This window comes from Chelon labrosus (genome assembly GCF_963514085.1).
Source record: "Chelon labrosus genome assembly, chromosome: 16".
Classification (NCBI taxonomy): domain Eukaryota; kingdom Metazoa; phylum Chordata; class Actinopteri; order Mugiliformes; family Mugilidae; genus Chelon; species Chelon labrosus.
The window spans coordinates 3,897,557-3,924,240 of NC_140349.1; the positions used below are offsets into that span (position 1 = coordinate 3,897,557).

The window sequence follows — 26,684 nt, forward strand, 5'->3', positions numbered from 1 at the left end:
AAATCACCTGAAAACTAGATCAAGCTAACCATACAGACCTCGACACACAGCAGAGTGTTCCGTAAATAGTTCTGCTTTTTTATGAAGGAGACGCCCTGTTACCAGGGCTCATCATAGTTGCACCAAGATATAGAATATGATCTATATCTTTATATGCACTCTACTGAGAGCCTTCATCTAGTTTTAAATAAAGCCTAGCTATTCTTACATCTTGAGTAAGGTTGAAGGCATGCTGAGGTTGGCCTGATAAACAGCTGCCTGGCCTGTTGTAGGTCTGCCATGGTTAAAAAGGAGCGAACTTCTTAGAAGAACGGGCAGGGTATTGGACAGGGGTATCGGGAGGATTTTGGCCTGTACACGCATTCGCCAGTGTGTTTATCATGTAGTTTCATTCCATATATTCAAAGTTTCATGCCCTGGCTTTTGGCCTTTGTGCCCTCAAAAAATTGACAAGACAAATGGCCAAGTGGCCATGACCCTAAAATGACAAAATTCCAGGCCTAGTATATACTATATGTATATACTATACTATATGTATATCGCAACAACCCGCTCAGTGAGGGTTGGCAGTACAACACTGCACAGTGCAGAAGCAGGAAGAGGTGCAGAAGCAGGAAGAGGCGCAATACGCTCACTCTTGTGATGTATGTCGAAGGAAGCAGTAAAAATTGAATCCAGAAACAAACCGCTAAACTTGGGGTAATGTATTATGATACTATTCTCCTACAATGAACCCTGCTAGACTTGTTCTGTGTGTTACCTGAGCTGGTGTGTTTTAGACTTTAGCAGCAGACAAGTAGAGACAGACAGCTTTAGATGAAGCAGCAGAGACACAGACTTCCCTCTGAACATATTGTAGAAAAAGAAGTTAAAACATTATAAATAATAATTGTGTTGTGGAAGTTCATTTTAATGTGTTCTGGTTAAAGCCCTTGTTCACCTGTTGGAAGGTGAACATCCCTCAAATATTCACAGAACACAAAAGCAACAAGGACGTAGAGGATAAAATCATCAGACTTTTCATCTCAGTTCTTCCTCTCAGCTCGTCACCAGCTGTCTCAACAAGATGAAGAAGCTAATGATTCTGCTCCTCCTCTGTCACGCTGCATCTGCAGGTAAGACCATGATAAGTACAGACATATATTTATATTTTCTAATTAGTTTGATTATAGTCAGGTATACTGAACATGCAGCTGTTTGTGTTCTAGAGCTAAAAGGAAACTAATGGGACTGCATGTATTCACAGATAAATGTGTCAGCTGTCAGCTGTCTACATTAGTCTAGATGATGTGTTCATTGTCAATGTGGCTTTTCAGACATATTCATTAAGATATTAAAACACATTCTAATTCCATCATAAGGTGTGTACTATCATAATGCTGTTAAAACTCATTTTGGTACAAGGAGATACATCGAATGTTCAATAGGAAAAACTAATAAAACAGGTTGGTTGTGTTTTCCGTGCAGAGATTGAGCATAAAAATAAAAATTTTGTACCAGGGACAACTGAATAATGTTATAAAATGATATATTGAAATGATTTAAGTTCTGTTTTCCCCACAGTGAAACACTCTTTGATGTTTTATATTACAATGTCTTCTGGAAACCCAGCCATCCCAGATTATGTGGTTGTAGCAAGTGTTGACAGGATTATCATGGCGTACTATGACAGCACCATGGAAGCACCAGAACCCAGACAGATAGAATTAATTGTAGAAGATCCACAACAATGGGAAATGGGCAGTCAGATCTACATACGCCATCACCAGGTCCTCAAAGATGAAATAGACATCTTTATGCAACACTTGAACCAAACTGGAGGTATGTTACTGAACTTATTTTTTTCTTATATTTATTTTAGCCCTAGACACATTACAACATTAGTTGAAGTCTGGTCTAATCTAGGGTCTAATCTAGGGCCCTCTTCAGATTTTCGAGATTTTCGATAGCAGGGATGGGCAACTTAAATGATGGAGGGGGCCACAATTTTTCATCACCACTACCAGAGGGCCACATAGGAGTATCATTATTTCTTTTCATTTTTAGTGCAAAGGGCTCATGAAAATAAAACATACAAATCACCACCCATCTCAAGGATGGCAGAAAGCTGCACAACAGCAGACAAACATTAATTGCAAGAACTAATTTGTGCATTTTTACATTAAGAAACAGTTTAACATTTTCCTTGTATACCCACTCTACCTTACCACTACCAGCAGTGGGCACTGGTAAAAAGCCGCTGTTGTTTGCGTACTTGTGATTTGAGGTCCGCTTCAAGATACTTCTCGTATTTAGCTTTGTGCAACATGTTGTAGCGGCAACTTAAATTGAAATCTTTCATGGCAGATAATGTCTCTCAGCAGACTAAGTACATGGGTTTGCTTTTAAATTCTGTGAACAGCTAATTTCACCTATTTCCCATTTCACCTGAAACACACACACGATTTTCTCGATCAAGTTTTCTCTCTCCTCCGCGCTTAGCCACGGCTCAACGTCTCTTCTTCACTGGTAGAGAAGACCCGGTGGAAGCATGGACGAGGTGGCGTCTGCATTAGAGGCGCCTCCTACTGGCCAATTACAACTGATTCAGTGCCACAGAGGACAGGTTTTTTTTATAATTTTCAGAAATTAATCTAAGGGCCACTTTGAGTGAAGTCACGGGCCGTGAGTGGCCCCCGGGCTGCTAGTTGCCCATCCCTGTTCTATACAAAACAGCCAGCAGGAGGTTGCATCACTCTTCATTTTCATCTTTCTAATTGTTGTCAGAATGTTGTGTGTTAAAAATAACTGAAGTTCTTCAAGATTCCCTGAAACTTTCCTATAGCCCCAGTTCCCATAGCATGACACTGCCACCCCCATGCTTCACTGTGTGTATGGTGTTTACTGATTGGTGGGCTGTTTTTATGTCTTTTTATGCCTCTACTATTTGAGATAAAATGTTCGATCTCTCATCAGACCATGACACATTTTGCCTAATGTCTACAGGAGTATGGTTACATAATGTGGTTCACAGAAAAATAAATAAATAACAAAAACAAAACAACAGCAGCTCAGATCCATATAAAGAATACTTGGGGTTACAGTGATAATATAATATGCGGTATGAGCAATCAAGAAAACCCCTGCAGCATGATATTAGAGACACTAGGTTCCTCATAGTTCAGATAGGGTTCCCACACTTTGTAGAATTGGTCTGTTTTTGAATGTAATATACATGTAAGGTATTCTAATGGCACTAGATCAAATACCACTCTTTGCCAGCCTTTAACAGTTGGTACTTTTTCATCAATCCACTGCAATAAAATATTCTTCCTCGCTGCATAAGTAAGAATACAATACAACCTCTTATTCTGTTTTGATATTAAGCGTCGGCTTGGGAGGCCCAGTATGAGAGACATAGGGTCTATCTCCAGTTCTAAGCCCAATATCTTTTCTATTTCAGATAGCACATTAGACCAATACATTTGCAGTTTCAAACATGACCAAAAACAATGAGTTCGGGTACCAATTTCTGCCTTACATTTAAAGCACATGGGCGAAAGAGTAGGACTGAAGTGATGCCTGCGATTGGGGGATATGTGCATTCTTCATCAACAACTTCCTCATCTTGTGTAAGAACGTTATCTAAGGTAGATCTGACTGCGGATATTTCTCGCAATAAGGCAGGAGTTGGAGAATCAACATCGGCCCTTTCTTTTGTTTTAAGCTCAGTCATTAACAAATTTTGCTTCCTCAATTTCTGCTGCTGCCTGCTGGCTGTGAATGAAATAAAAATCCCTCTAGTATACACCTTAATAATTTCCCATGGGAGAGCAGAGTCATCTGTTGACCGCGAGTTAATAGAAAGAAAACATCTAAACTCAGTGTTAAAGTAGGATACGAAGGTATGGTCCCTTAAAAGTCTCCAGTATTTTACTCTGTTCCCTATACCCTTAAGAAAGAGATCCAGCACCGCATTGGCATGATCTGAAATAACAGTGCTTTGTCCGAAGGATGGATTGTCCTCCAAACATCAACAAATCCTAAATCTTCACATATAGAATTGAGTGACTTAGCTTGTGAAGAAAGAGGAAGAGCTTTGTGGGGCAGCCTGTCAATAAAGGGATTCAATATACAATTAAGATCTCCACCCACTATGGGAATATCTGAGTGAATCTCAAAGAAATCTATGAATAGTTTAGTTATAAAATCTGACAGATGAGCAGGGGGGTAATAAATACTCAGTATGGAAACAACCATACTTAATAAAATCCCCCTGATTATAACATACCTTCCATGTTTGTCTTTAACACATTCTGTCACTGAAAAAGGAAGATTCTTTCTCACAAGAATTGCCACTCCTCTACTTCTTGAAGTAAATGAGGAGAAAAATACCTGCTCGACTTCACCCTGACGTAATTTCAGGTGTTCTACATCATTCAAATGTGTTTCTTGCAATAGGGCAATATCAATATGTTCTTTTTTCAGAACGGTGAGTATTTTTCTCCTTTTAATAGGACTATGGGCCCCTCTTACATTCCATATACACAAGCGTAGCTTATTACTTACCACCAAAAGCATTAATCTGAAACTGCATAATACAATGAAAACAGTCACTGAGCTGGGGGGGAAAAAAATAAAATAAAAAAAATAAAATGTAAACAAGAACTATTATAAAAACATAATCTGGGACTGGATGCTGCTCTGTTTTTAACTGATTCTAAATTTCAAAATTCAAGGGTTTTACCTCTGTTTTATCTGGGTGTTTTTAGATCCTGGGCTCTTTTTAGCCTTAAAAATAGTGAAAGTCTAACTCTCTGTACTGGTTGTTGAAGGAGCCACTGATCCATGGGGCGAGGCTGGATGTGCGCAGCGCTGCCACGTCTGGGCTGATGGGGGCGCTGCGCCAAACTAAGACCTTATGCCTGAAGCAGCTGGTGGCTGCAGCAGGTCCAGACTTGACTGATGCCCGGGAGGGTTTTACATGGTGCTATTGCTTCGAACGCTTTTATCTCTGTTCTTAACCCTGCTGTTACCAATAAGTGTCCTTCTTGTGACCTGAATGAGACTGTCTTCCATCTTTTCACTGAGTATACAAGACTTACTGAATTTTTAAATTTTTTAACTGTTGTTTTCAAACAATTTGGTGAGAAGTTCTCTGAGACCAGGTTCATCTTTGGTGCAGGCTACAAAAAGACAAACCACATTAAGTGGCAGCTACTAAATTTCCTGTCAGGAGAGGCTAAATTATACGGAGCCCTAGAGGTGTCACTGCAAAATGTTTTGCATGTTGAGTGAATGTGCGCTCGTTTTACTACATTGTGCGCTCGTTTTACTAAATTGTGCTCTCGTTTTACTCTATTGTGCGCACAATTTACTAAATTGTGCACTCGTGTTACTAAATCATGCACCCGTTTTACTAAATCGTGTGCACAATTTACTATATTGTACTCTCGTTTCACTATAGTGTGCACTCATTTTACTAAATTGAGCTCTCATTTTAAGCATAGTAAAACGAGGGCACAATTTAGTGAATATGGTGATAGAACATTGTGTGCACGATCTACTTAAACGTGGCCACAATTTGTAAAACGTGCACTCAATATTGTCTTGACACATGTAAACTAGGTGACCCTGCTACAAAGAGTAGTCCACTATAAACTCACCACCTAATGGTGAAAACTAAAAAGGCTTTAATTAATTAACTGTCTACGGTTATCATCACTTGCCAATATGAACTGTAATGTTACAGACAGCCTGATATTAGTCCAATGTCAGTAACTTAACACGAAGTTGCGAGCGCTGAGAAAATGTCAGAAATGATTAATGTGAGCACGAAATACATATTTCGAGAGCTTTAGGCCTACAACGGGATCACGTTTTATTAATTCGAGGGCTCAATTAAAGGAAAACGTGCTCACAAATTATCACGGCCAGAAAAAATATCACTTAAAGTGACCTCTCCCGGGTTCCGTAAAATTAGCCATATATGTGAGCAGGAAAAACAAAATGGAGGACAGGGTGGGCCAGGAGGCCACTTTTGTGATGTCAGGTCCAGACTTTTGCTAGAGTTCAGATTTTATAAGATGATGGCAGACTTGGACACGTCTGAACAATTGTGATGTTACAGGAGCGTTATTTACACTGTGGAAGACGAGGAATTGCAATTTGCACAAACTTTTATTGTATGAATCTGTGTGTGTCAAATTTATTAATATGATGATTTTTATGTAAGATGACTCATGTGATCATGTAAATAAAGTATTTTTGTAAAAATAAAAAAAATCTCTCTCTCTCTCTCTCAGGTCCGTACATTGTCCAGCAGATCATCGGTTGGGAATGGGATGATGAGACTGACATAGTTGACAGTTACACAAAGTACGGTTTGAATGGAGAAGACTTCCTTGAATTTGATGTGAAGACGGAGACTTGGATCTCTTTAAACCCACAGGCTGAACTCACTAAACAGGAGTGGAACAAAAAAAAAGACACTAATAGGTTCTGGAAGAACCGCATCACAGTGGTTTATCCTAAATATTTGAGGATGATTTTGAACCATTGGAAGAATTTTCTGAATAGAAAAGGTAAAGTAAACATATCTCTAGCGTTTACATATCATGGTACATAGATGACATGCTACTTCTACTCCATTACATTTCTAGTTACTATTATTTTATTTATTTAGTGGAGTATTAATGTGTCTACTTATTAATTTAGTAAATAATGAAAAGCTGACTCCAGTATGTATTCAAAACACATGACATCCAGCCTAATAATGACATCAACTGTCTCTCTCTCCCCAGACCTCCCCTCAGTGTCTCTCCTCCAGAAGACTCCCTCCTCTCCAGTCAGCTGCCACGCTACAGGTTTCTACCCTGACAGAGCCATGATGTTCTGGAGGAAAGATGGAGAGGAGATTCATGAAGAAGTGGAACATGGAGAGATCCTCCCCAACCATGATGGATCCTTCCAGATGAATGTTGACCTGAACATTTCATCAGTCTCACCTGAAGACTGGAGGAGGTACGACTGTGTGTTTCATCTCTCTGATGTGGAGGACGACATCATCACCAAACTGGATGAAGAACAGATCAGAACCAACAGAGGGAAAACTGATAATGATGAAGGTGAGGAACACAAATGACATACACTTGATGTCAGATTATCTGTACTCATTTTCTTAACCTTCTCTATCTTCACATGTTGTTTATCTTCTGAGCAGAGAAACCCTCTGACACTATCATCCCCATCACTGCTGCAGTAGTTGCTCTTGTTCTCGTCCTCGTTGCTGTCGTAGGATTTACTGTTTACAAAAAGAAGAAAGGTGAGAGAATCTAAAGAGTTGATGAATTTATTCAGACTGAGATGAACTGGAGATGATGATGTTTCCCCATTTTTAACTGTGACACTGAAAACTTTCCTTTTTATTTCAGATAAAAAGGAAATTCCCAATTCTACTACGTCTTGTAAGTATAATTACTTTTCCCTCCTCACAATCTGACATGCAGCTAGTAATCTAAATGTTTTGTTCAACCTTACAGCTCCAGACAACAACATGGAACTCACTGAGAGACTGAACCCAGATGAAGACGACACCCAGCCAAGAATTCACAACTCCACTTAATCAGAGCAAAGGCGGCCATTTTTCTTTACTGTAAAAAACATTACTACTGAAAGGACAATACTGGAGGGTGAAAATGAAAATGATTTTCTATGAAGATAAGTAAGAAACGCTGAGACACTTTTTTCCACTGTTTTACTATTATTCTTCTTTTACTGTACATTTTTGTATAGTTCTTGTTGTATCAACTTTGTTTGTATAAAATCATATTTTTTGTTGTTGTCCTTTAATAATTAAAATAATTGTCCAGATGTCCAAGTACAACTTTCTTTGACCTTGGGTTGCATTTACAGTGAAGAACCATGAATTATTAAAGAAATAAACAAACTGTTTACAAAAATAAGAAAGGTGAGAATTTCTACCTGAGCTGGTGTGTTTTAGACTTTAGCAGCAGACAAGTAGAGACAGACAGCTTTAGATGAAGCAGCAGAGACACAGACTTCCCTCTGAACATACTGTAGAAAAACAAACTAAAACATTATAAATAATAATTGTGGAAGTTCACTTGAATGTGTTCTGGTTAAAGCCCTTGTTCACCTGTTGGAAGGTGAACATCCCTCAAATATTCATGGAATGTAAACACAACAAGGACGTAGAGGATAAAATCATCTGACTTTTCAGCTCAGTTCTTCCTCTCAGCTCGTCACCAGCTGTCTGGACAAGATGAAGAAGCTAATGATTCTGCTCCTCCTCTGTCACGCTGCATCTGCAGGTAAGACCGTGATAAGTACAGACATATATTTCTGTTTTCTAATTAGTTTGATTATAGTCAGGTATACTGAACATGCAGCTGTTTGTGTTCTAGAGCTAAAAGGAAACTAATGGGACTGCATGTATTCACAGATAAATATGAGTCAGCTGTCTCATGGACCCTACATTAGTCTAGATGATGTGTTCATTGTCAATGTGGCTTTTCAGATGTATTCATTAAGATATTAAAACACATTCTAATTCCATCATAAGGTGTGTACTATCATAATGCTGTTAAAACTCATTTTGGTACAAGGAAATACATCAAATGTTCAACAGGAGAAAACTAATAAATCAGGTTGGTTGTGTTTTCTGTTTGCTCTGGAGTGCAGAGATTGAGCAAAAATAAAAATGTTGTACCAGGGACAACTGGATAATGTTATGAAATGATACATTTAAATGACTGAAGTTCTGTTTTCCCTGCAGAGAAACATTCTTTGATGTTGTATATGACAATATCTTCTGGAAACCCAGCCATCCCAGATTATGTGGTTGTAGCAAGTGTTGACAGTGTTATCATGGGTAACTATGACAGCACCATGAAAGCACCTGAACCTAGACAAGAGATGGTGGTAGAATTAACTGAAGAAGATCCACAACAATGGGGAGCAGCTGTTCAGGGCTGCTTGGACCATTATGAGCTCCTCAAACATCAAAGTGCCAGTTTTATGCAACACTCAAACCAAACTGGAGGTATGTTACTGGACTTATGTTTTCCTTATATTTATTTTAGCCCTAGATTAGACCAGACTTCAACTAGTACTGTAATGTTCAGGATAATAATAACAATAAAAAATTTAACTTAGAATAAGTTCAGTGCACGAGTTTGAACAGCCTTGATCTAATCCTTAGTTAAAGTAGGTACTCCAGCTTCCTCCCACTGTCCAAGGTTCATTGATGATTCTAAATTGGCCATAGGTGTGAGTGTGAATGGTTGTCTGTCTCTCTGTGTTAGCCCTGAGATAGACTGGAGACCTGTCCAGGGTGTACCCCACCTCTCGCCCGATGACAGCTGGGATAGGCTCCAACAGACCCTGCGACCCTTAACAGGAATAATCGGTTGCAGAAGATGAATGGATGAATGTTGCCCGTCATATTTAGATAGATCTGTTTTAATGTATTATTTATCATTTCCTCCTCTACAGTCCACACTGATAAACTCAACAACAGCAGGTCTGAACCACTAGAGGGAGCAGCTCACCACAGACATTCACTGGAACATCTATGAAAACACATTTCTGGGTTATTTGTATTTTTATCAGAATTGTTTTCAGTCCCAGATCAGCAACAGAAGGAAAAACAACATGTCACTGTGTCCCCACAGGCTCCAGAGTGTTCAGTTGTAGTTTACAGTGACCTCTGACCTCCTATTAATACATTTCTACACATTACATCACACTAGTTTAAAAAGAACAACACAGGGTCTGATCAGCATGTGATTATAAATACTGCTGTAAAAAGAGAACATGTTAAGAAGTCACACTTGAAGCTCACACATCATTCCATCATCTTCCACTGGCTGTGATGAGAAGATCTTACTTTCACTTTCGTTAACAACCTCAGTGGCTCAGATTAACCCAGATATAAGTGACGTGGACTGGATAGATTCCTATTGGCTCAAATGATGTTGACGCTTCTCCATGAGCAGCACTTCAGCTTTTGCGCTTGAACTGGAAATACACAGACTATTCATCTGGATAAAGATTAAAAAATAAACATTATTTCACAGAGTTTGATTCTACGAACACGATGAAGCCGTTCGTGTTTCTGTTTCTCCTTGTTCACGGAGTGTCAGCAGGTGAGTTACATGATTTTAAAATCGGACCACGGTTGGCTTGACTCGTTTTCTGCGAACGACGGCTCAAAGGATTCGTGCCTGATGTTAATTATATTAGTGTCTGATATTTACTTCCAGGACTCAGATGTCTTCCTTACTAGACCTAAACTTAATATTTTCAGCCACTGTTTTGTCATGAATTATAGCCAAATGTCTATTTCTGTAAATGTCTGTGGAGAAGTCGAAAGGAAACGATCCGAGTGGGTTGTGACCAAAATGAAAGCATAATTACGCAGCGTAAAAGTCCAACGCACAACACGAACAAGTTCAGATAATACGAAGACAAATGTACATGAAGGATTAAAACATTAAGTTTCCTGTCTACAGCTACAGTATATGTGGAACACTTGGACATTTCAGTCTTTAAATTGTTCATTGTTTTGTTAAATGAAAAGTTTGTTAGAATCCTAATGTAGCCGGTCTGGCTCAACACTTGTTCTGCTACGATCTCTGCGTTGTGTCTTGGTTGGTTCAAAAATGAGACAGGACACTTCACTGTCGGCCAGGAATTTATTGTTTCTCCAACTGTGCAAAAACACGTTAATGTTAGTACCGCAACTCCTTATCACAGGGATTAACATTTAGACCTTTCCTCAGCGGAGCGTAACGCAACTGATGACACGTGGGTAATTCTGTTTTACAGAATGTTCCAATTTCATAGAAAAATAAAAAAAGATATACTACTAATTTAATAAGTCCCTGGCGACAATTTTACCATTACTTCGTGTGAATTAACAATATCAATGTTAACACGAGTTGTAACACGAACAATGTGTATTAAAAAATAAACGCAAAAATGAATGACACAAAACAGAGAGAGAGGGAGATTACATACCTGTGCAAAAACACGTTAATGTTAGTACCGCAACTCCTTATCACAGGGATTAACATTTAGACCTTCAAAAGAAAAGAGCAGAGCGCAAAACCTCTATGAGAAACCGTCTAGCTTAGCTTAACCAGAGATCGGTAGTTAGCATACTTCTTAAAAGTGCTGCACACAACAAAATACATCTACATTATACACACACACAATAAAAAGTACTCCAACAATGCGCGACAATTTTAATTGTCCACGTAAGGTTTTTTTTAGCTCCGTACAAGTTATTTACATGTTTTACCCTCTACTTTCAGGAGCATTAACGTAAGCTTACCTTTCCTCAGCGGAGCGTAACGCAACTGAGGAAAGTGGCGCTAAATCACTAGTGTACCAACATCCGTGACTGTCAAAATAAAAGCACATTTAACAAAATAAAATCCCCCTCAAATGAACTCGCAATAAAGGATAAATACGTAAAAAAATATGAACAAAGGTGGATTTTGGTGAAATATAAACACATTAAATCTACACACCTGTTACATCCACCCCTCCTAGATTTCATCAAAATCCAGGCCGTACTGTACCTTGAATATACCGATTCATACATTAAGACAACTGACATGAATTCCTGACAGGGTTAATAGAAAACTCTAAGCCTTCCCATCGGCTAAATAAGCCACCTACTATATAGGTTCAGAGGGAACATAAGGGTGATCATGCCTGAGCCCCTCTTAGATTAATATAATGCCTTGTACACCATACAAACACCCTGACAATCTCTAACACAACACATGCTACATGTGAAACCATACCTCTGTCGCTTTGTCTCTCAAATGTATTTCCACTAAATCACAAGTACAGAGAATAAACAAAAAAACAGCAATGTGTCCTCTTAAAACAGCGTAAGAAGGGACTGAGACCTCCTGCTAACTGAACTTGCAATATCCCTCAAACGAAAAGGCTTTTGAACCATGGATTCAATGAGTCGATTAACCCTTTTACTAACCCTGCCAGCCCGTGTTCTAACTACACGCTCTGCGTCTGAGTGTGCCTGTGGGTTTGTATCATGACCTGCGTCATTCAAAAGCACCTGGGTGTCAGTCTCAGAAACCGGGTTCGTTGGTTGTGATATGGTGTTCAGGTGCTCTGAAAGTGTATCTGATACGGGTGGTGAACCTGCACCCTCTGTTGAATCTGTACTATTCAAGTCACTGTCTCTGCTTGGATGGTTGCCATCATCGGGACGGAACTGACTCTGATCATCTTCGAACTGCTCCTCACAGTCCAACTCTGGATCTCCTTGACTCGATTGGTCCAGCTCAGACAAACTTCCGCACAGATCAACTTGACTGTGAGTTTTCTCTGATCCACTCATTATCCATGTACACGTCCTATCCTCCGATTCCTCCTCGCCCAAGAAATCCAGGGAATCATCTGTACTCAACCCCTTTTCCGACTCAGCATCACACAAGTCTACCACACCCGCCACGACAGGTAAGAAACTGATGTCCAAGATCAGGTTGCGATGTACTATCTTCGTGTCACCTTTACTGTCCTCCAGCTTGTATGTGTGTGTCTGTAGGTTTCTGTCTTTGACTGTGTACATCGTTGGATTCCATTTGTCGGCTAGTTTCTTTTTTCCACGTTCGCCTTTATTCGCAACCAGCACTCTGTCCCCTATGTTCAGGTGAGTTCCTTTGACTTTGCTGTTGTAGCCTTTTGCTTGCTTGTCCTGTTCTTTGATAGCATGTTTTTGGGCAATACTAGCCGCTTCATGTAGATGTGACATAAGCGTTCTCGTGTAACTTTTGTAATCAACAACCACCGGGTCGTGTAGCACTTGCTTAAACATCACATCCACAGGTAGCCTTGGGACTCGACCAAACATGAGCTGGAATGGAGCATATCCTGTGGTCTCATGTACTGTTGCATTATATGCAAATGTCAGAGTTTGTATCTGTTGGGGCCACTTGTGCTTCTCCTTGAGGGGAAGGGATCGCAGCATACTTCCAAGCGTTCGATTGAACCTTTCAGTTCCTCCGTTACCCATAGGGTGATATGCTGTAGTGCGTGATTTGGAGACTCCGGACAGCCTGAGCAATTCTGCTATGAGCTCACTTTCAAAGTTAGCGCCTTGGTCGGAGTGAACACGTTCTGGAAATCCATACACACAAAAGACATGATCCCATAACTTCCTAGCTACCTGTTTTGCAGTTTGGTTTGCACATGGAAAGGCATGGGCTAGCTTGGTAAAATGGTCTGTCAAGACAAGAACATCCACCGAACGCTGTTTACTGTCTTCTGCACTCCAAAAATCTATGCACACCAACTCCATGGGAGCTGATGTTCTGATGCTCTCAAGTGGCGCTCGAGCAGAGGGGTCAGGTGTCTTTGCCAGAATGCATCGTTGACAACATTTGACATACTCCTTCACATCAGACTCCATCTTCGGCCAAAAGAACCGTTGTCTTGCTAGATGCAATGTCCTTGCCTGTCCTTGATGTCCAGCGGCATCATGGATGCCATGTAATGCTTTTCCCTTGAAGCTGTCGGGCAGGACATACTGATGTCTCTTTTGTTTAGTGAGATGATCTTTGGTCACTCTATAAAGAACGCCATTTTGAACCTTAAGCCTCTCCCACTGTTTGATGAGTACCATAGCTTTTGCATTAAGCCCTGCTCGTTCACGCCTGGAAGGACGCCGTCTGCGAATGACAAATGGTATGACTGCTGAAATGAGAGGATCCAATTCTTGGCTGCGTTGGAGCTCCTCTAATGTGAGCGCAGGGAGTGAGTCTTGCCCTGGCAACAACAGACTCTGGACAGACTGAAACAGCTCTACAGCTCTTGTCTCAGCAGCAGATTCCCACTGATCATGCGCATTTAAGAGTGCTTGAACAGCTGCAGGATCACAGCAACACTCCGGAGTTCCAGGACGACAGTCCGTACCACCATTGTGAGTTGGTTTCTTCAGCTGCTGACTCTGGACTTTAAGGCGAAAGGTGTCTTGGATGCCATCGTGGCTAACACCCTCAGCGACAGCAAGGAGATGGTTGTACTGCTCTGTAATAAGCCTGTGGCCGACTGTTCTTGTGAATGGGTCTCTGCTGAGCGCATCAGCCACTGTGTTTTTGGTGCCAGGTATGTGTTTCAGATCGAACGTGTAGGGAGCAAGCTTAGACACCCAACGTTGTTCGCACGCGTCCAGCTTAGGTTTCGTCAAAATATAGGTAAGGGGATTATTGTCAGTCCATACAGTAAAAGAATGACCCCTCAACCAGTGACTGAATTTTTCACACACACTCCATTTCAAGGCTAAAAATTCAAGTCTATGGGCGGGGTATTTTTCTGAGAACTGCTTAGAGTCTTACTGGCAAATGCTATGGGATGTGCTTTCTGTTCACCAGCTGGTATCTGAGAAAGCACAGCGCCAAGCCCATCCAGTGAGGCATCAATGGATAGAATCAGGGGTAGAGAAAAATCCGGGTGTGAGAGGACAACACTGCTCAGGATACTCCTTTTAAGGTCACTCAGGGCCGCATCACATTCCTCTGTCCAATCTGCGGGCTTAAGTCTCCTGAAAGATCCAACATTTGAGTTTATTTTCACTCTTCCTCGTCTCTTTTGTCCCGCAGTAAGGGCGAAGAGGGGCTTGGCCATAGCTGAACAGTTTGGGATGAAGTGTTGATAGTAAAACACCATTCCCAGAAAGGATTTTATCCTCTTCACTGATGGCGTGCAGCCATCATCCTCCATCAAGTCAGACTTTGACATTTTTGTGATGACGTCGACTTTTGTTGGGTCCATCGCCACTCCATTACCATCAATCACATGGCCCAGAAACTTGACCGAAGATCTCATCAAGTGGCACTTCTTGGGGCTCAGTTTAAGGTTATGGAGCCTAAGGCGCTGGAAAACAACTTCTAACCTCTCTAAAGCTTGCTCTTCAGTCACAGCAAACACAAGCAAGTCATCGAGGTAGCACAACAGACTGCTAAAATTGAGATCTCCAAATATGCTGAGCATCATTCGCATGAATGACGCAGGGCTGTTGCACAACCCTTGTGGCATTCTGTTATACTCATACAGTCCCATCGGAGTTGTGAATGCGGTGTACTTCTTATCCTCCTCTGCCATGGGGATATTATAGAAACCAGAGGTTAGATCCATTGTGCTGAAGTAGGTGTTCCCACCCAGAGCGGCCAAGCAGTCTGATTGGTGTGGCAGTGGGTGCGCATCTTTGAGCGTCCTGGCATTCAGCCACCTGAAATCTGTACACAGTCTCAAACTGCCATCTTTTTTCCACACAAGCACAAGAGGGGAGGCATACTCGCTCACTGACTTTCTTATTATTTCCTGTTCTTCCATTTCTGATAGGACTTGCCGCAGTTTCTGATAGTGGGCTGGAGGCACACGCCGATATGGAAGGCGGAATGGTCTCTCATCAGTGAGCCTGATGCGATGCACAAAGCCTTTTGCCTCACCACAGTCCAGTGTGTGTTTGGAGAAAATGTCGTTGTACTTTTCAAGCAGTTCAACTAGCCTCTCCTTCCCCACCTGACCAGCATGGCACTGATCAATGTCAACATCACCAAGTCCAACCTGTTGTAGCCGCTGTTTGAGATCTGCCGGCTTGGCATTTTCATGCTTTCCCTCCTGCTGGACGTCATCAGGTTGGCTGGAGCCCTGGAAAACCTCAAAATCCTCCACAGCTAGACAAGGGGAGACATCCGCTAGTTTGCAGTTCCTCCTCAAAGTAATGGGTTTGTCTGACATATTGGTAACTTTCATAGGAATCCATCTGTCACCCCACAATGGTGTGATGACCCGACCGACCATGATGTTCCGTGGCATGCACTTGGAGGAGGTGGGCTCAACTATCACTGTGCTGCCTGGTGACATGGCTATGTTATTTGGCAATTTACCCCAGACCAGATGTTCTTGTTTGGCCAAAAGGGTGACAGCTTGCTGAAGCTTAACAGTTCCAATCTTATCTGGAAGCTCCTCACCTCTCCACCTGGACGAGTTTGCCATAAGATCAAGGAACTGTTCACACTCGGGAAGAAGATTGCCACTGGAGACAAGACGCCAATAGTCACTGGTTATTTTCAGCTGATGCATAAGAAATCTGATGACATTTGTACCTATAATCAGATCGTCACGTTGTCCGGGCACCACGAGGACGGGAACAATACAGGTCTCCCCATACAGTTTCATTTCCATTTCATACATGCACTTTGGTTTGCTCCGTTTTCCTCCACAGCCTACCAATACAATCTCCTGAGTCAAGGGAATAGGCTCTGACAGTGCATTTTCGCTCAACATCTTAAGCTCTGCCTGCTCGCTGAGTGTACAAGCCATGGAACCAGAGTCAAGCATCCCTTGCACCTGAAATGAGTTAATGTTGACAGGGGTGTAAAACAGTTCATCAAAGGGAGCCACTCTCTGTGTGTTCTGCACTATTACTTTGGCACCGGCTGGCGCAGCTGCACATGCTTTTATATAGTCATGTTCAATATCATTGTTGAGGGTTTCTTCATTGGTGCCCACACATCCCCTCACCAAATGCGGGCCTGCTAGTTTAAAGGCTGGGTGTCGTGTGAAACGGGCCTCTGCTGGCCTTGGCCGGGCTTATGGTTAGGACAGTTTTTCTTGATATGGTTCGGCTGAAAACACGCTAGGCACAGGCGCTTTTGTCTGCAATGTGCAAGGGTGGAATGATCTAGGGACCGACAGACCCTACAAAATTTTTGCTGAAACTGATCAGGGGAAACAGATTGGTGTGCAGCTTGGTTGTTCTGTGACAGAGCTCGGTCAAACAGGCTTACCAACGTTTTCAGGCAGCTATCATCACAGGTGGGTTTGGATGCTGCACTGCTCTGGCTTTGTACAGATGGTTCACATGAGTGGCACACTGTCTCTGGAGCTACAGGTGTAGGAGCCTGAGCATGGACTGTTACTGGTTTAAAACGCTCTGATTTGGAGAGCACCTGCTCTTTCATTTCAGTTTGGTAGCGATCAATATGCTCTTGGATTTCACTAGCTGTCCATTTATCTGTAGCTTTAAACTTGAAAACAGCAGCAAGTGTGGGATCTGGGCAGTATTTGACAAACATCATGGCTACCTCCTGACAAGGATCCTCCACACGCCGTCCGAGCCGCTTCAAGCCTTCCTCTGCTGCATCAACTGCCTTGTTAAGTCGGAGCCAGTACTCTACGGGGGTCTCACCTGCCACTGGAACTGTACTGTAAAAATCAGCCATGGGCATACACGAATATGTCACATCACTAAAATGTTGCCTGAGGATGTCATAGATGATTTTGGGAGTTTCTTCGGGCTTCACGGATGGGCTGCTTCTCAGGGTGATCCTCACAATATCTTTAGCCCTGCCCATTAACTTAGACATAATCTCAGCATGTTGTTCTCTCAGTGGTATTGCTCGTTTCCTGAGATACACCTCCATTAACTCCTCCCATTCACAGACTGTGTTCTTGTCAGACCCATCTCCCCTGAAGACTGGAGGCTCTCTCACGTCTGACTGCAGGACTAACTTTGCACCAGTTAAGTTGAGGTAAGTAGAGTCACTGGGTAACTGGCCAGTACTGCTCTGAGCTTGTGTGGCTCCAACATCCCTTTCTCCACATTCACCCCTTAACTGTTCCCTTATAGTCTGCCCCACCTGCTGTGCAATGTGTGTTATTAAGTTGTCTAAAGCCAGGTCGCTTGTGTCTGGGAGAGCTGAATGTGTGTCTCCATGAGGCGCTGCCTGACCCATTATGCGAGTGGAACAGAAAGCTGGAGAATCTATATTAGCTGCACCTCGGATTGGGGTATAAGGTAATCCACTGATAGATTTCCCCCTACCAAAACCAAAGCTAAAACTGTCAGCTGAAACATTGTCCTCATCCTTTTTCTTAACATATGTCATTTTCAACCTCGTTTACAAAACTTAACAGAAAAAAATATATATAATAATGTCAAATTGCCCTCTAAAACACAAACAAAACAGCAAATGCAAAATGACAGTCTCCAAATATCTTATATATTTTTATTTTTTTTTTCAACTCAATAATACTTTTCCCAGCTCATGAGCGTAGTTGTGTGACGTGTAGCAACCTCTGGTGACCAAACTGGTGTTGATCCACAGTCTCAGGCGCGACGATGAACCGTTCTGAAGCACTGTGAATCCGGGTCACGGCACCACTGTAGCCGGTCTGGCTCAACACTTGTTCTGCTACGATCTCTGCGTTGTGTCTTGGTTGGTTCAAAAATGAGACAGGACACTTCACTGTCGGCCAGGAATTTATTGTTTCTCCAACTGTGCAAAAACACGTTAATGTTAGTACCGCAACTCCTTATCACAGGGATTAACATTTAGACCTTTCCTCAGCGGAGCGTAACGCAACTGATGACACGTGGGTAATCCTGTTTTACAGAATGTTCCAATTTCATAGAAAAATAAAAAAAGATATACTACTAATTTAATAAGTCCCTGGCGACAATTTTACCATTACTTCGTGTGAATTAACAATATCAATGTTAACACGAGTTGTAACACGAACAATGTGTATTAAAAAATAAACGCAAAAATGAATGACACAAAACAGAGAGAGAGGGAGATTACATACCTGTGCAAAAACACGTTAATGTTAGTACCGCAACTCCTTATCACAGGGATTAACATTTAGACCTTCAAAAGAAAAGAGCAGAGCGCAAAACCTCTATGAGAAACCGTCTAGCTTAGCTTAACCAGAGATCGGTAGTTAGCATACTTCTTAAAAGTGCTGCACACAACAAAATACATCTACATTATACACACACACAATAAAAAGTACTCCAACAATGCGCGACAATTTTAATTGTCCACGTAAGGTTTTTTTTTAGCTCCGTACAAGTTATTTACATGTTTTACCCTCTACTTTCAGGAGCATTAACGTAAGCTTACCTTTCCTCAGCGGAGCGTAACGCAACTGAGGAAAGTGGCGCTAAATCACTAGTGTACCAACATCCGTGACTGTCAAAATAAAAGCACATTTAACAAAATAAAATCCCCCTCAAATGAACTCGCAATAAAGGATAAATACGTAAAAAAATATGAACAAAGGTGGATTTTGGTGAAATATAAACACATTAAATCTACACACCTGTTACACTAACATCAGACATTAGTCATTTATCATCTTGAAACTAAATTTAACTCAAAATATTCACAGTAATCTGTAACCAAGTATATATTACATGAAAAACAACATTACATGTTTTTGTCAAGATAAACAACAAACATTTTAGGGATAATACCTGAGATAAACACAAAGACACAGGACAGTCTGGTAAAAACAGGTGTTGTTGGACCTCTGCATATTTTACTCAGGATGATTCAGATATATTAAAGATTCCAACAGTAATTATCTACACGTGATCAGTAACAAGAAATACAGTCATTTCTTGATACAATGTCTTAATTACATAATTATTCCAGCAGAGAGCACTGACAAAATGATTTTTAAACAGAGCAGCTTCCTCAGTATGAAACAGGTTAAAACTAGAGAATCAGTATTGAGTTTGTCTGTGAATGTAAAAATAATCATGTGCTGCTTATATTTTTAATCCCCTAAACATTTACACCGCGTTCCAAATTATTATGCAAATGATTTTCCTAGTCAATGCAAATGACAGTCAGCATAATTTTCAAGTCATCAACCGTTAGAGTATGAGGATGGGGGCCACACCATGAGTTTCTCTTCTTTTATGCCCATAGCAGCCAGTGATGCAGAGGTATTCCTTGCAGCATGAGATGGTGCATTGATTTTGTTACGGAAAGCACAGTTCTTCTTTTTGTACCATGGAAGAAAGTGGTCAGTCAGAAACTCCACATACTTTTCAGAGGTCATTTTCACACCTTCTGGGACCCTAAAGGGGCCGACCAGCTCTGATTCTGGCCTGATACATGACTCTTCCGCAGGGTTGCATGCCACTCATTAGTGAACAAGACTGTGTGCTTGTGAGCATTGATTAGGGGTGCGTAACTGCAAGCCTCTGGAGCAGGGGTCTCAAACTCAAATTACCTGGGGGCCACAAGAGGCAGAGTCTGGGTGAGGCTGGGCCACATCAGGTATTCCACAAAAAAAGCTTTGTTAACGTCATTACTAACAGTTCTTTAACTGAAGTTAAAGGACTGTTTGCTGCTTTGTAATGGCATTTTAGCAGCTGCTCTCTTAATGCGATGTATTTGTCCCGCAGAAACCTTCCTCATTGTGCCTTTATCTGCACAAATCCGTGTATGCTCAGAATCAGCCACAAATCTCTTAATAGTGCGATGCTTTTTGGCAGCAGAGAGATCCTTTTTCTTTCTCATATTGTTTGAAATGGTGGTCTGCTCAATAATGTGGAACATCCTTCTTCAGTAATTGTTCCTTTGGGCTCACCTGGAAAAACTAATTATCACAGGTGTCTGAGATTGATTTCAGTGATCCAAAGAGATACTTAAATATAATTTGCATAATAGTTTGGAACACGGTGTATGTCAGTAAAAACCTCAGAAATCCAGTACGACTGTCTAGATGTTTGATCATTTTTCTTTTATTTATTATTGTTGTAACTGTACAGATACAAGAGAGACCAATTTTAAATGTACTACTTGAAAATCTACTGAAATATGGAGCTGATTGAACATTTATTGTTATAAGTATAAAATATCTAATGTACTACTAATCAAAGATATTCAAAGCAAAGTTTACTTCAGTATTTAAGCAGATATGATTATAGATATATGAGTAAAATATAGATATATAAGTATAACATAAACATCAATGAAAATTAAATCCATTATTACTGAAAAATTAAAAATGACCTTGATTGTATAACGACAATTACTGTTGCTTTTATCTTTTAGTCAACATTGATTTCATCTTTCTAATTCAAAACACTAAAAGAACTAAATTCACTTTTCATTAGTCACAGTTTATAGTATATATTATATTATAGATACTGTATTTATAGTATAAGACAGTTATAATCAAATTAATTTAAATGACTTGAATACATACATTTAAATATACATCATTTACAGTTTATAATCACACATTTTACTCAGAGTTTTATAACTATGTGCTAAAACAATAACAAGAAGTTTAAATTATTCATTCCCAAAGAATAAATGTTTTCACTGAAAACTAAACAGGATTTAAACTTTACAGTTAAAAATCTATTTGTCTAGTTTAATATTTCATTTCAGAATATATTTTACAACAGCCATTATGATGAAAGTGATTCCTGTATTTTTTTCTTTTTGTTATTTCTGAAAACTGAACTCTTTTCCTACAGTGACTCACTCTCTGAAGTATTTCTACACTGGCTCGTCTCAAGTCCCAAACTTCCCAGAGTTTGTGGTTGTTGGTATGGTTGATGATGTTCAGATGATTCACTATGACAGCAACACCAAGAAAGCAGAATCCAAACAGGACTGGATGAAGAAGGCAGTAGATCCACAGTACTGGGAGAGACATACTGCAGCTTGTGTGGGTGAACAGCAGGCCTTCAAAGCTGGCGTTGACATTTTAAAGCAGCAGTTCAACCAAACTGGAGGTTAGTTCATGTCTCAGTTATTATAGATCAAATATTTACTTCTTCATTGATTTTACTAAACAGTTGTGAACCCACACATCCTGTATCATCCATTAACAGCGTTCACATTGAATTGTTTAATATGTAGATTTTTCTTCATTCACCTGAACTCAAAGTCAGATTTAACACAGATTACTGAGACTGAAGACTGGACACTGCTTTACTGCACTGACTCTACACTAAACCATAATAACCAGAAGAGGTTAGAACATGTTTGTCTCCACTAGATTAGATCAGAATACAGACTGGATTAGATTAACTTTACTTGACTGCACTGTGTCTGTGCCGTGACAAACAGTGTTGAAATGATTCATCAATAAATCAATTAGTTGATGATACTAAATGAATTGACAACAATTCTTCAATCAGCTGATCATTGAACTCTTTAATCAATCAGACATTTGTTGATTCACGTTTCTCAGATATGAACATTTCCTTCTTTTCTCTCTTTAATGTTCTAAATTAAATACTGTTCAGTGTTGGTTGGACAAAAGAAGCAGCTTGAAGATTTATCCTCATCAGTTTCACTATTTTCAAGTGATAAATAAATAAAAACACTCATTACATAATCAGCAATGACACAAATCTTTAGCTGAAGATGTAAATTTGTTGAAGAAAACAGTTTAGATGAACTCTTCTAATACAGTGTGTCCATAATATAGTAGAACTACAGTAGATTAGAATAGATTAGATCCTCTGTATCTGTTGATGAGTGGAGCTCTGTGGTGAAGACTTGATATTAAATAAAATAATGAAATGATGATTGTGATGTGATCTGAGTCTGGTTCACTGCAAGCTCTCTGTCTCTGTCTCTGTCTCTGTCTCTCAGGTGTCCACATTAACCAGTTGTTGTATGGCTGTGAATGGGATGATGAGACTGATGAGGTGAATGGATATGATCAGCATGGTTATGATGGAGAAGACTTCATGTCATTTGACACGAAGACAGGGTATTGGTTCACTCCAAAACCAGAGGCTTTCCCCACCAGACAGAAGTGGGACCATGACAAAGCTAGTAACACATTTCTTAAGAACTACCTCACCCAGGAATGTCCTGAGTGGTTGAAGAAGTATCTGAGCTATGGGAGGAGCTCTCTGATGAGAAAAGGTAAAATCACATGACCTCAGTTAGTGTAATGAACTCAATGTTCATATTCCTCAGTTACTTTTCTACCATAGCATTATAATGTATGACCAACTGTTTACACTCAGTTTACAGTCTTTTCTCTTTCTCTCATTTTATCTCTTCACCACTCTCCCTTTTCAGTCTTTTATATATTTCTCTCAAATTTGTTAGCCTTAATTTCTCGACATCACTTTTTTTTATCTTTCCATCTGCTTCTCTTCCTCTCTGGCCTTTCTAAACTCTCTCTCTCCCTCCTGATGTCTTTTAATATCATTCTCATCTGATGTAAAATCACCTCCTTTTCATAATAACACTTCATATGATGTGTATAAATATATATATATATATATATTAATGTGTGTAACTAAACCATTCAAACTTCATTACATCTAATAGAAATAACAGCACACAGTTAGCTGTAATACAGAAACTTAATTGCCTTCTATTCTCTCTCTCTCCAGTCCTCCCCTCAGTGTCTCTCCTCCAGAAGACTCCCTCCTCTCCAGTCAGCTGCCACGCTACAGGTTTCTACCCTGACAGAGCCATGATGTTCTGGAGGAAAGATGGAGAGGAGATTCATGAAGGAGTGGAACATGGAGAGATCCTCCCCAACCATGATGGATCCTTCCAGATGAATGTTGACCTGAACATTTCATCAGTCTCACCTGCAGACTGGAGGAGGTACGACTGTGTGTTTAATCTCTCTGGTGTGGAGGACGACATCATCACCAAACTGGATGAAGAACAGATCAGAACCAACTGGGGTAAGAGTGACTGTGGTTTGTTGGATATTTCAGGCCTTGTCCTGCAGGTTAGTTGGTAATTTATCTAACCAGACTGTAATGAGGCTTTGTTTCATTTTATACAGATGCAGAGTAAATGAGGTGGAATGTACCTCTGTTCTAATCTTCTTTATCTGGACTGTTCTTAATCTTTAGTTTGTTCTTTGTTCAACAGAGAAGCCCAGTAACATGACCACCACCATCATCATCATCATGATGGTTGCTCTTGTTCTCGTCCTCGTTGCTGTCGTAGGATTTACTGTTTACAAAAAGAAGAAAGGTGAGAGAATCTAAAGAGTTGATGAATTTATTTAGACTGAGATGAACTGGAGATGATGATGTTTCCCCATTTTTAACTGTGACACTGAAAACTTTCCTTTTTTGTTCAGATAAAAAGGAAATTCCCAATTCTACTACGTCTTGTAAGTTAAACCTCACAGCTCCAGACAACAACACTGAAGTCACTGAGAGACTGAACCCAGACAAAGACGACACCCAGCCAAGAATTCACAACTCCACTTAATCAGAGCAAAGGCGGACATTTTCTTTTTCTGCAAAAAACATTACTACTGAAAGGTCAATATTGCAGTATTAATTATTTCTATGAAGATAAGTAAGAAAAGCTGAGACATTTTTTTGCACTGTTTTACTATTCTCTTCTTTTACTGTAAGTTTTGTATAGTTCTTGTTGTATAAACTTTTTTTGTATAAAATCATATTTTTGTTGTTGTCCTTCAATAATTAAAATGCCCAGATGATGTCCAATTAAAATGTATTTTTATTCCTCAGTAGGTTACACTGATAATTAAATTTGATGACTTTCTTTTACCTCAAGTGCATTTACAGTGAAGAACCATGAATTATTAAAAAAATAAACAAAAAAAGTAAAAAAAAAAAAAAAGAAAGAAAGAAAAGATAGTGTTGTGGTCCTGGGTTTCCAGTGTATCCGGTGCTGCTTTTGTTCTCTCTCTCCCTCATTAGGCTCACCTGGGCAGGCAACTGGTGGGAGCACCTGACTCAGCTGCAGCCTGTTATCATCAACTCTCCTTAAAAGGCTGGCCATGGCTTCTCTCCAGTGCCAGATAATTCTGTATGTTATGGTTTGTAACAGCTTTCAGGTATTGCCTTGTGCCTTTGTGGATTTCTCTTTTGCAAACAAAGAACTCATCTCTTGTGTTTTTTCTCTTTTCCAGTGTCTCCCAGAGAGAGACAGATTCCTGCCCTTGCAGCCGCTTTGTGTTTTCTTTTGTTTCTCCTGGAGTTTCTGGTGCCTTTTGTTTGCCCTTTTTCCATTTTCATCTTTTTTGCTCTGTGATTTACGTCCCTGCTGAGCTTTGATAATAAACTCAACCATATTGACTTTAACACACAGTAATTGAGGGCGTATTCACACCAGGAAGGTCCGTTAGTTCACTTGCTTTGGTCCGGACCAATTTTTTTTTTCTTTTTTTTTTTTTAGTGCGGTTCGCTTTCACACTGTGATTAATTGCAACGGGACCAGAATTTATAAACAAAAACACATGTGCTAAGGTCGTTCAGCCATTGGCTGGTAAACGTATAGGCGGGGTAAAGAAGGAAGCCAAATGTCCCACGTAAATAGGCTACAATGGAGACTTTGCGTACTGTAGGTCTACTTGTTATTATGCTAGCAATATGGTTTATAAACTGAGCGCTGGAATCCCCTCTCTCTCATTTGTTTACTAAAAATCTTATATACTTCTGCATTTTTATGTGTTTTCTCCAGCATTTGAGATATCTGGACATCTGCCCAGATATCTAGGAGGCAGCGTGTCTCCTCAGAGCTCGGTTAAGCCACGGCTCATCTCTACCTAACCTACCTGCGTTTGTTTGCTTCACGTGTCTCTCTCTGTTGTGTGTGTCACTGGGCTATCCTACATTTCCCATAACTAGTGCAGTGCCCGTCGGAAGTATGTATTCCTATAGTGGGAGCTGAAGAAGATTTTTCAGTTGTGACCATTGTCGTGACCCATGTCTCCTCCCCACAAAGACACCTGCCCAGTTTCAAATCAGCGTGCCACAGACAGACAGACAGACACAAACTCACCAAATAAGTTAAAAGAAATTCTTGATTTATAGATAGATGATCAAATCACTCATGTTTTGTCTGTAAACTGTAAAATAACGTTGAGTCTCCGTTGCCATGGTTACCATCTAGCGTTTGAGCCAGCGCAATAATTTAGAACTGTCATCAGGAAACTGGAAATATTAGAGCGGAGAAAATCTATTTTACCGATATATTTTATATTTCTTATCCAAACAACGTCAAACTTAGCAGTGCACATCTTCGTGCCCGTAGCGAGACACCTGCCCAGTTTCAAATCAATCGGGCCAACGGTTCGCGACATATGCGTGCCACAGACAGACAGACACACAGACGCTTCTTGATAGATGCGCGAAAACTACGGGAGCTCGTCAAATCCAAAAAGGTAGATTTTTGCAACTTGGGTCGGATCGAGGTCGGGCTGCTTTCACACCATAAAGGAACCGCACCAGGGTTCGGTAGGAACCGCTCCGAGACCACCTCCTCAGCTGGGTCTCGGTCCGCTTGTTTGGTCCGCACCAGAGTTCGAGTGATTGTATTCACACCAGTCAAAAAGGTCCGAACCAAGCAAGGAAACGAACTTGAGTTCGTTTTAATCGAACTAAACAAGGCAGGTGTGAATACACCCTGAGTCTCTTGCTTTGGGGTCTGGCCTCTGACTGGACAGACCTTTACAGATGGACCATGACCTCAGTAGTAGTAGTAGTTTTATTCATTACAGCGTGGCCACTGAGAAAAAATAAATGAATTAAAATAATATTTGTTGGTGCCGTATTGCATATAAGATCAGTGTTTCTGCACACGATTTCAAACTTTGTCAGTCAGATTTTGGAAAAAGTCAGCTGTCAATTATTATTATCTGTACTTACACTGATCAGCCACAACATTATGACCACTGACAGGAGAAGTTACTAACATTGACCATCTTGTGACAGTTCAATGTTCTGCTGGGAAACTTCTGGACCTGGCATTCATTGGTGTGGATGTTACTTAGACATGTAACACCCACCTAGACCAGACCAGGCACCCCCACCCCATAGCAATGACACTCCTTGATGGCAGCAGCCATCCCCAGCAGGATGCAGC

The 26,684-nt window shown here is 40.6% G+C and overlaps 2 protein-coding genes across 10 annotated transcripts; both read left to right on the forward strand.

Annotated features, from left to right (window-relative positions):
* Nucleotides 1-5,988: 5,988 nt before the first annotated feature.
* Nucleotides 5,989-7,563, forward strand: LOC311500954 (major histocompatibility complex class I-related gene protein-like; the record flags this gene model as incomplete). The annotated part of the gene is made up of 5 exons (XM_084562589.1): nucleotides 5,989-6,000; nucleotides 6,242-6,563; nucleotides 6,783-7,106; nucleotides 7,202-7,303; nucleotides 7,413-7,563. 5 exons carry the CDS (start codon nucleotides 5,989-5,991, stop codon nucleotides 7,478-7,480), a joined length of 828 nt encoding a protein of 275 aa, XP_084418715.1. The 3' UTR covers nucleotides 7,481-7,563.
* A 50-nt stretch (nucleotides 7,564-7,613) lies between these two features.
* LOC311501328 (major histocompatibility complex class I-related gene protein-like) lies at nucleotides 7,614-26,304 on the forward strand. 9 transcript variants are annotated; one of them, XM_084563082.1, is made up of 9 exons: nucleotides 7,614-10,148; nucleotides 12,213-12,498; nucleotides 12,587-12,691; nucleotides 17,488-17,576; nucleotides 21,329-21,589; nucleotides 22,458-22,736; nucleotides 23,216-23,518; nucleotides 23,712-23,816; nucleotides 23,926-26,304. In XM_084563082.1, the coding sequence occupies exons 5-9, from the start codon at nucleotides 21,403-21,405 to the stop codon at nucleotides 24,057-24,059; spliced, it is 1,008 nt and encodes a 335-aa protein (XP_084419208.1). In that variant the 5' UTR covers nucleotides 7,614-10,148; nucleotides 12,213-12,498; nucleotides 12,587-12,691; nucleotides 17,488-17,576; nucleotides 21,329-21,402; the 3' UTR covers nucleotides 24,060-26,304. The 9 variants fall into 9 exon arrangements, 8 of the variants coding, with proteins under 8 accessions (XP_084419208.1, XP_084419211.1, XP_084419207.1 ...); XM_084563085.1 differs by having other exon boundaries at nucleotides 12,288-12,498; nucleotides 17,488-17,842; XM_084563081.1 differs by having other exon boundaries at nucleotides 12,288-12,498.
* The last annotated feature ends 380 nt before the right edge of the window (nucleotides 26,305-26,684 follow it).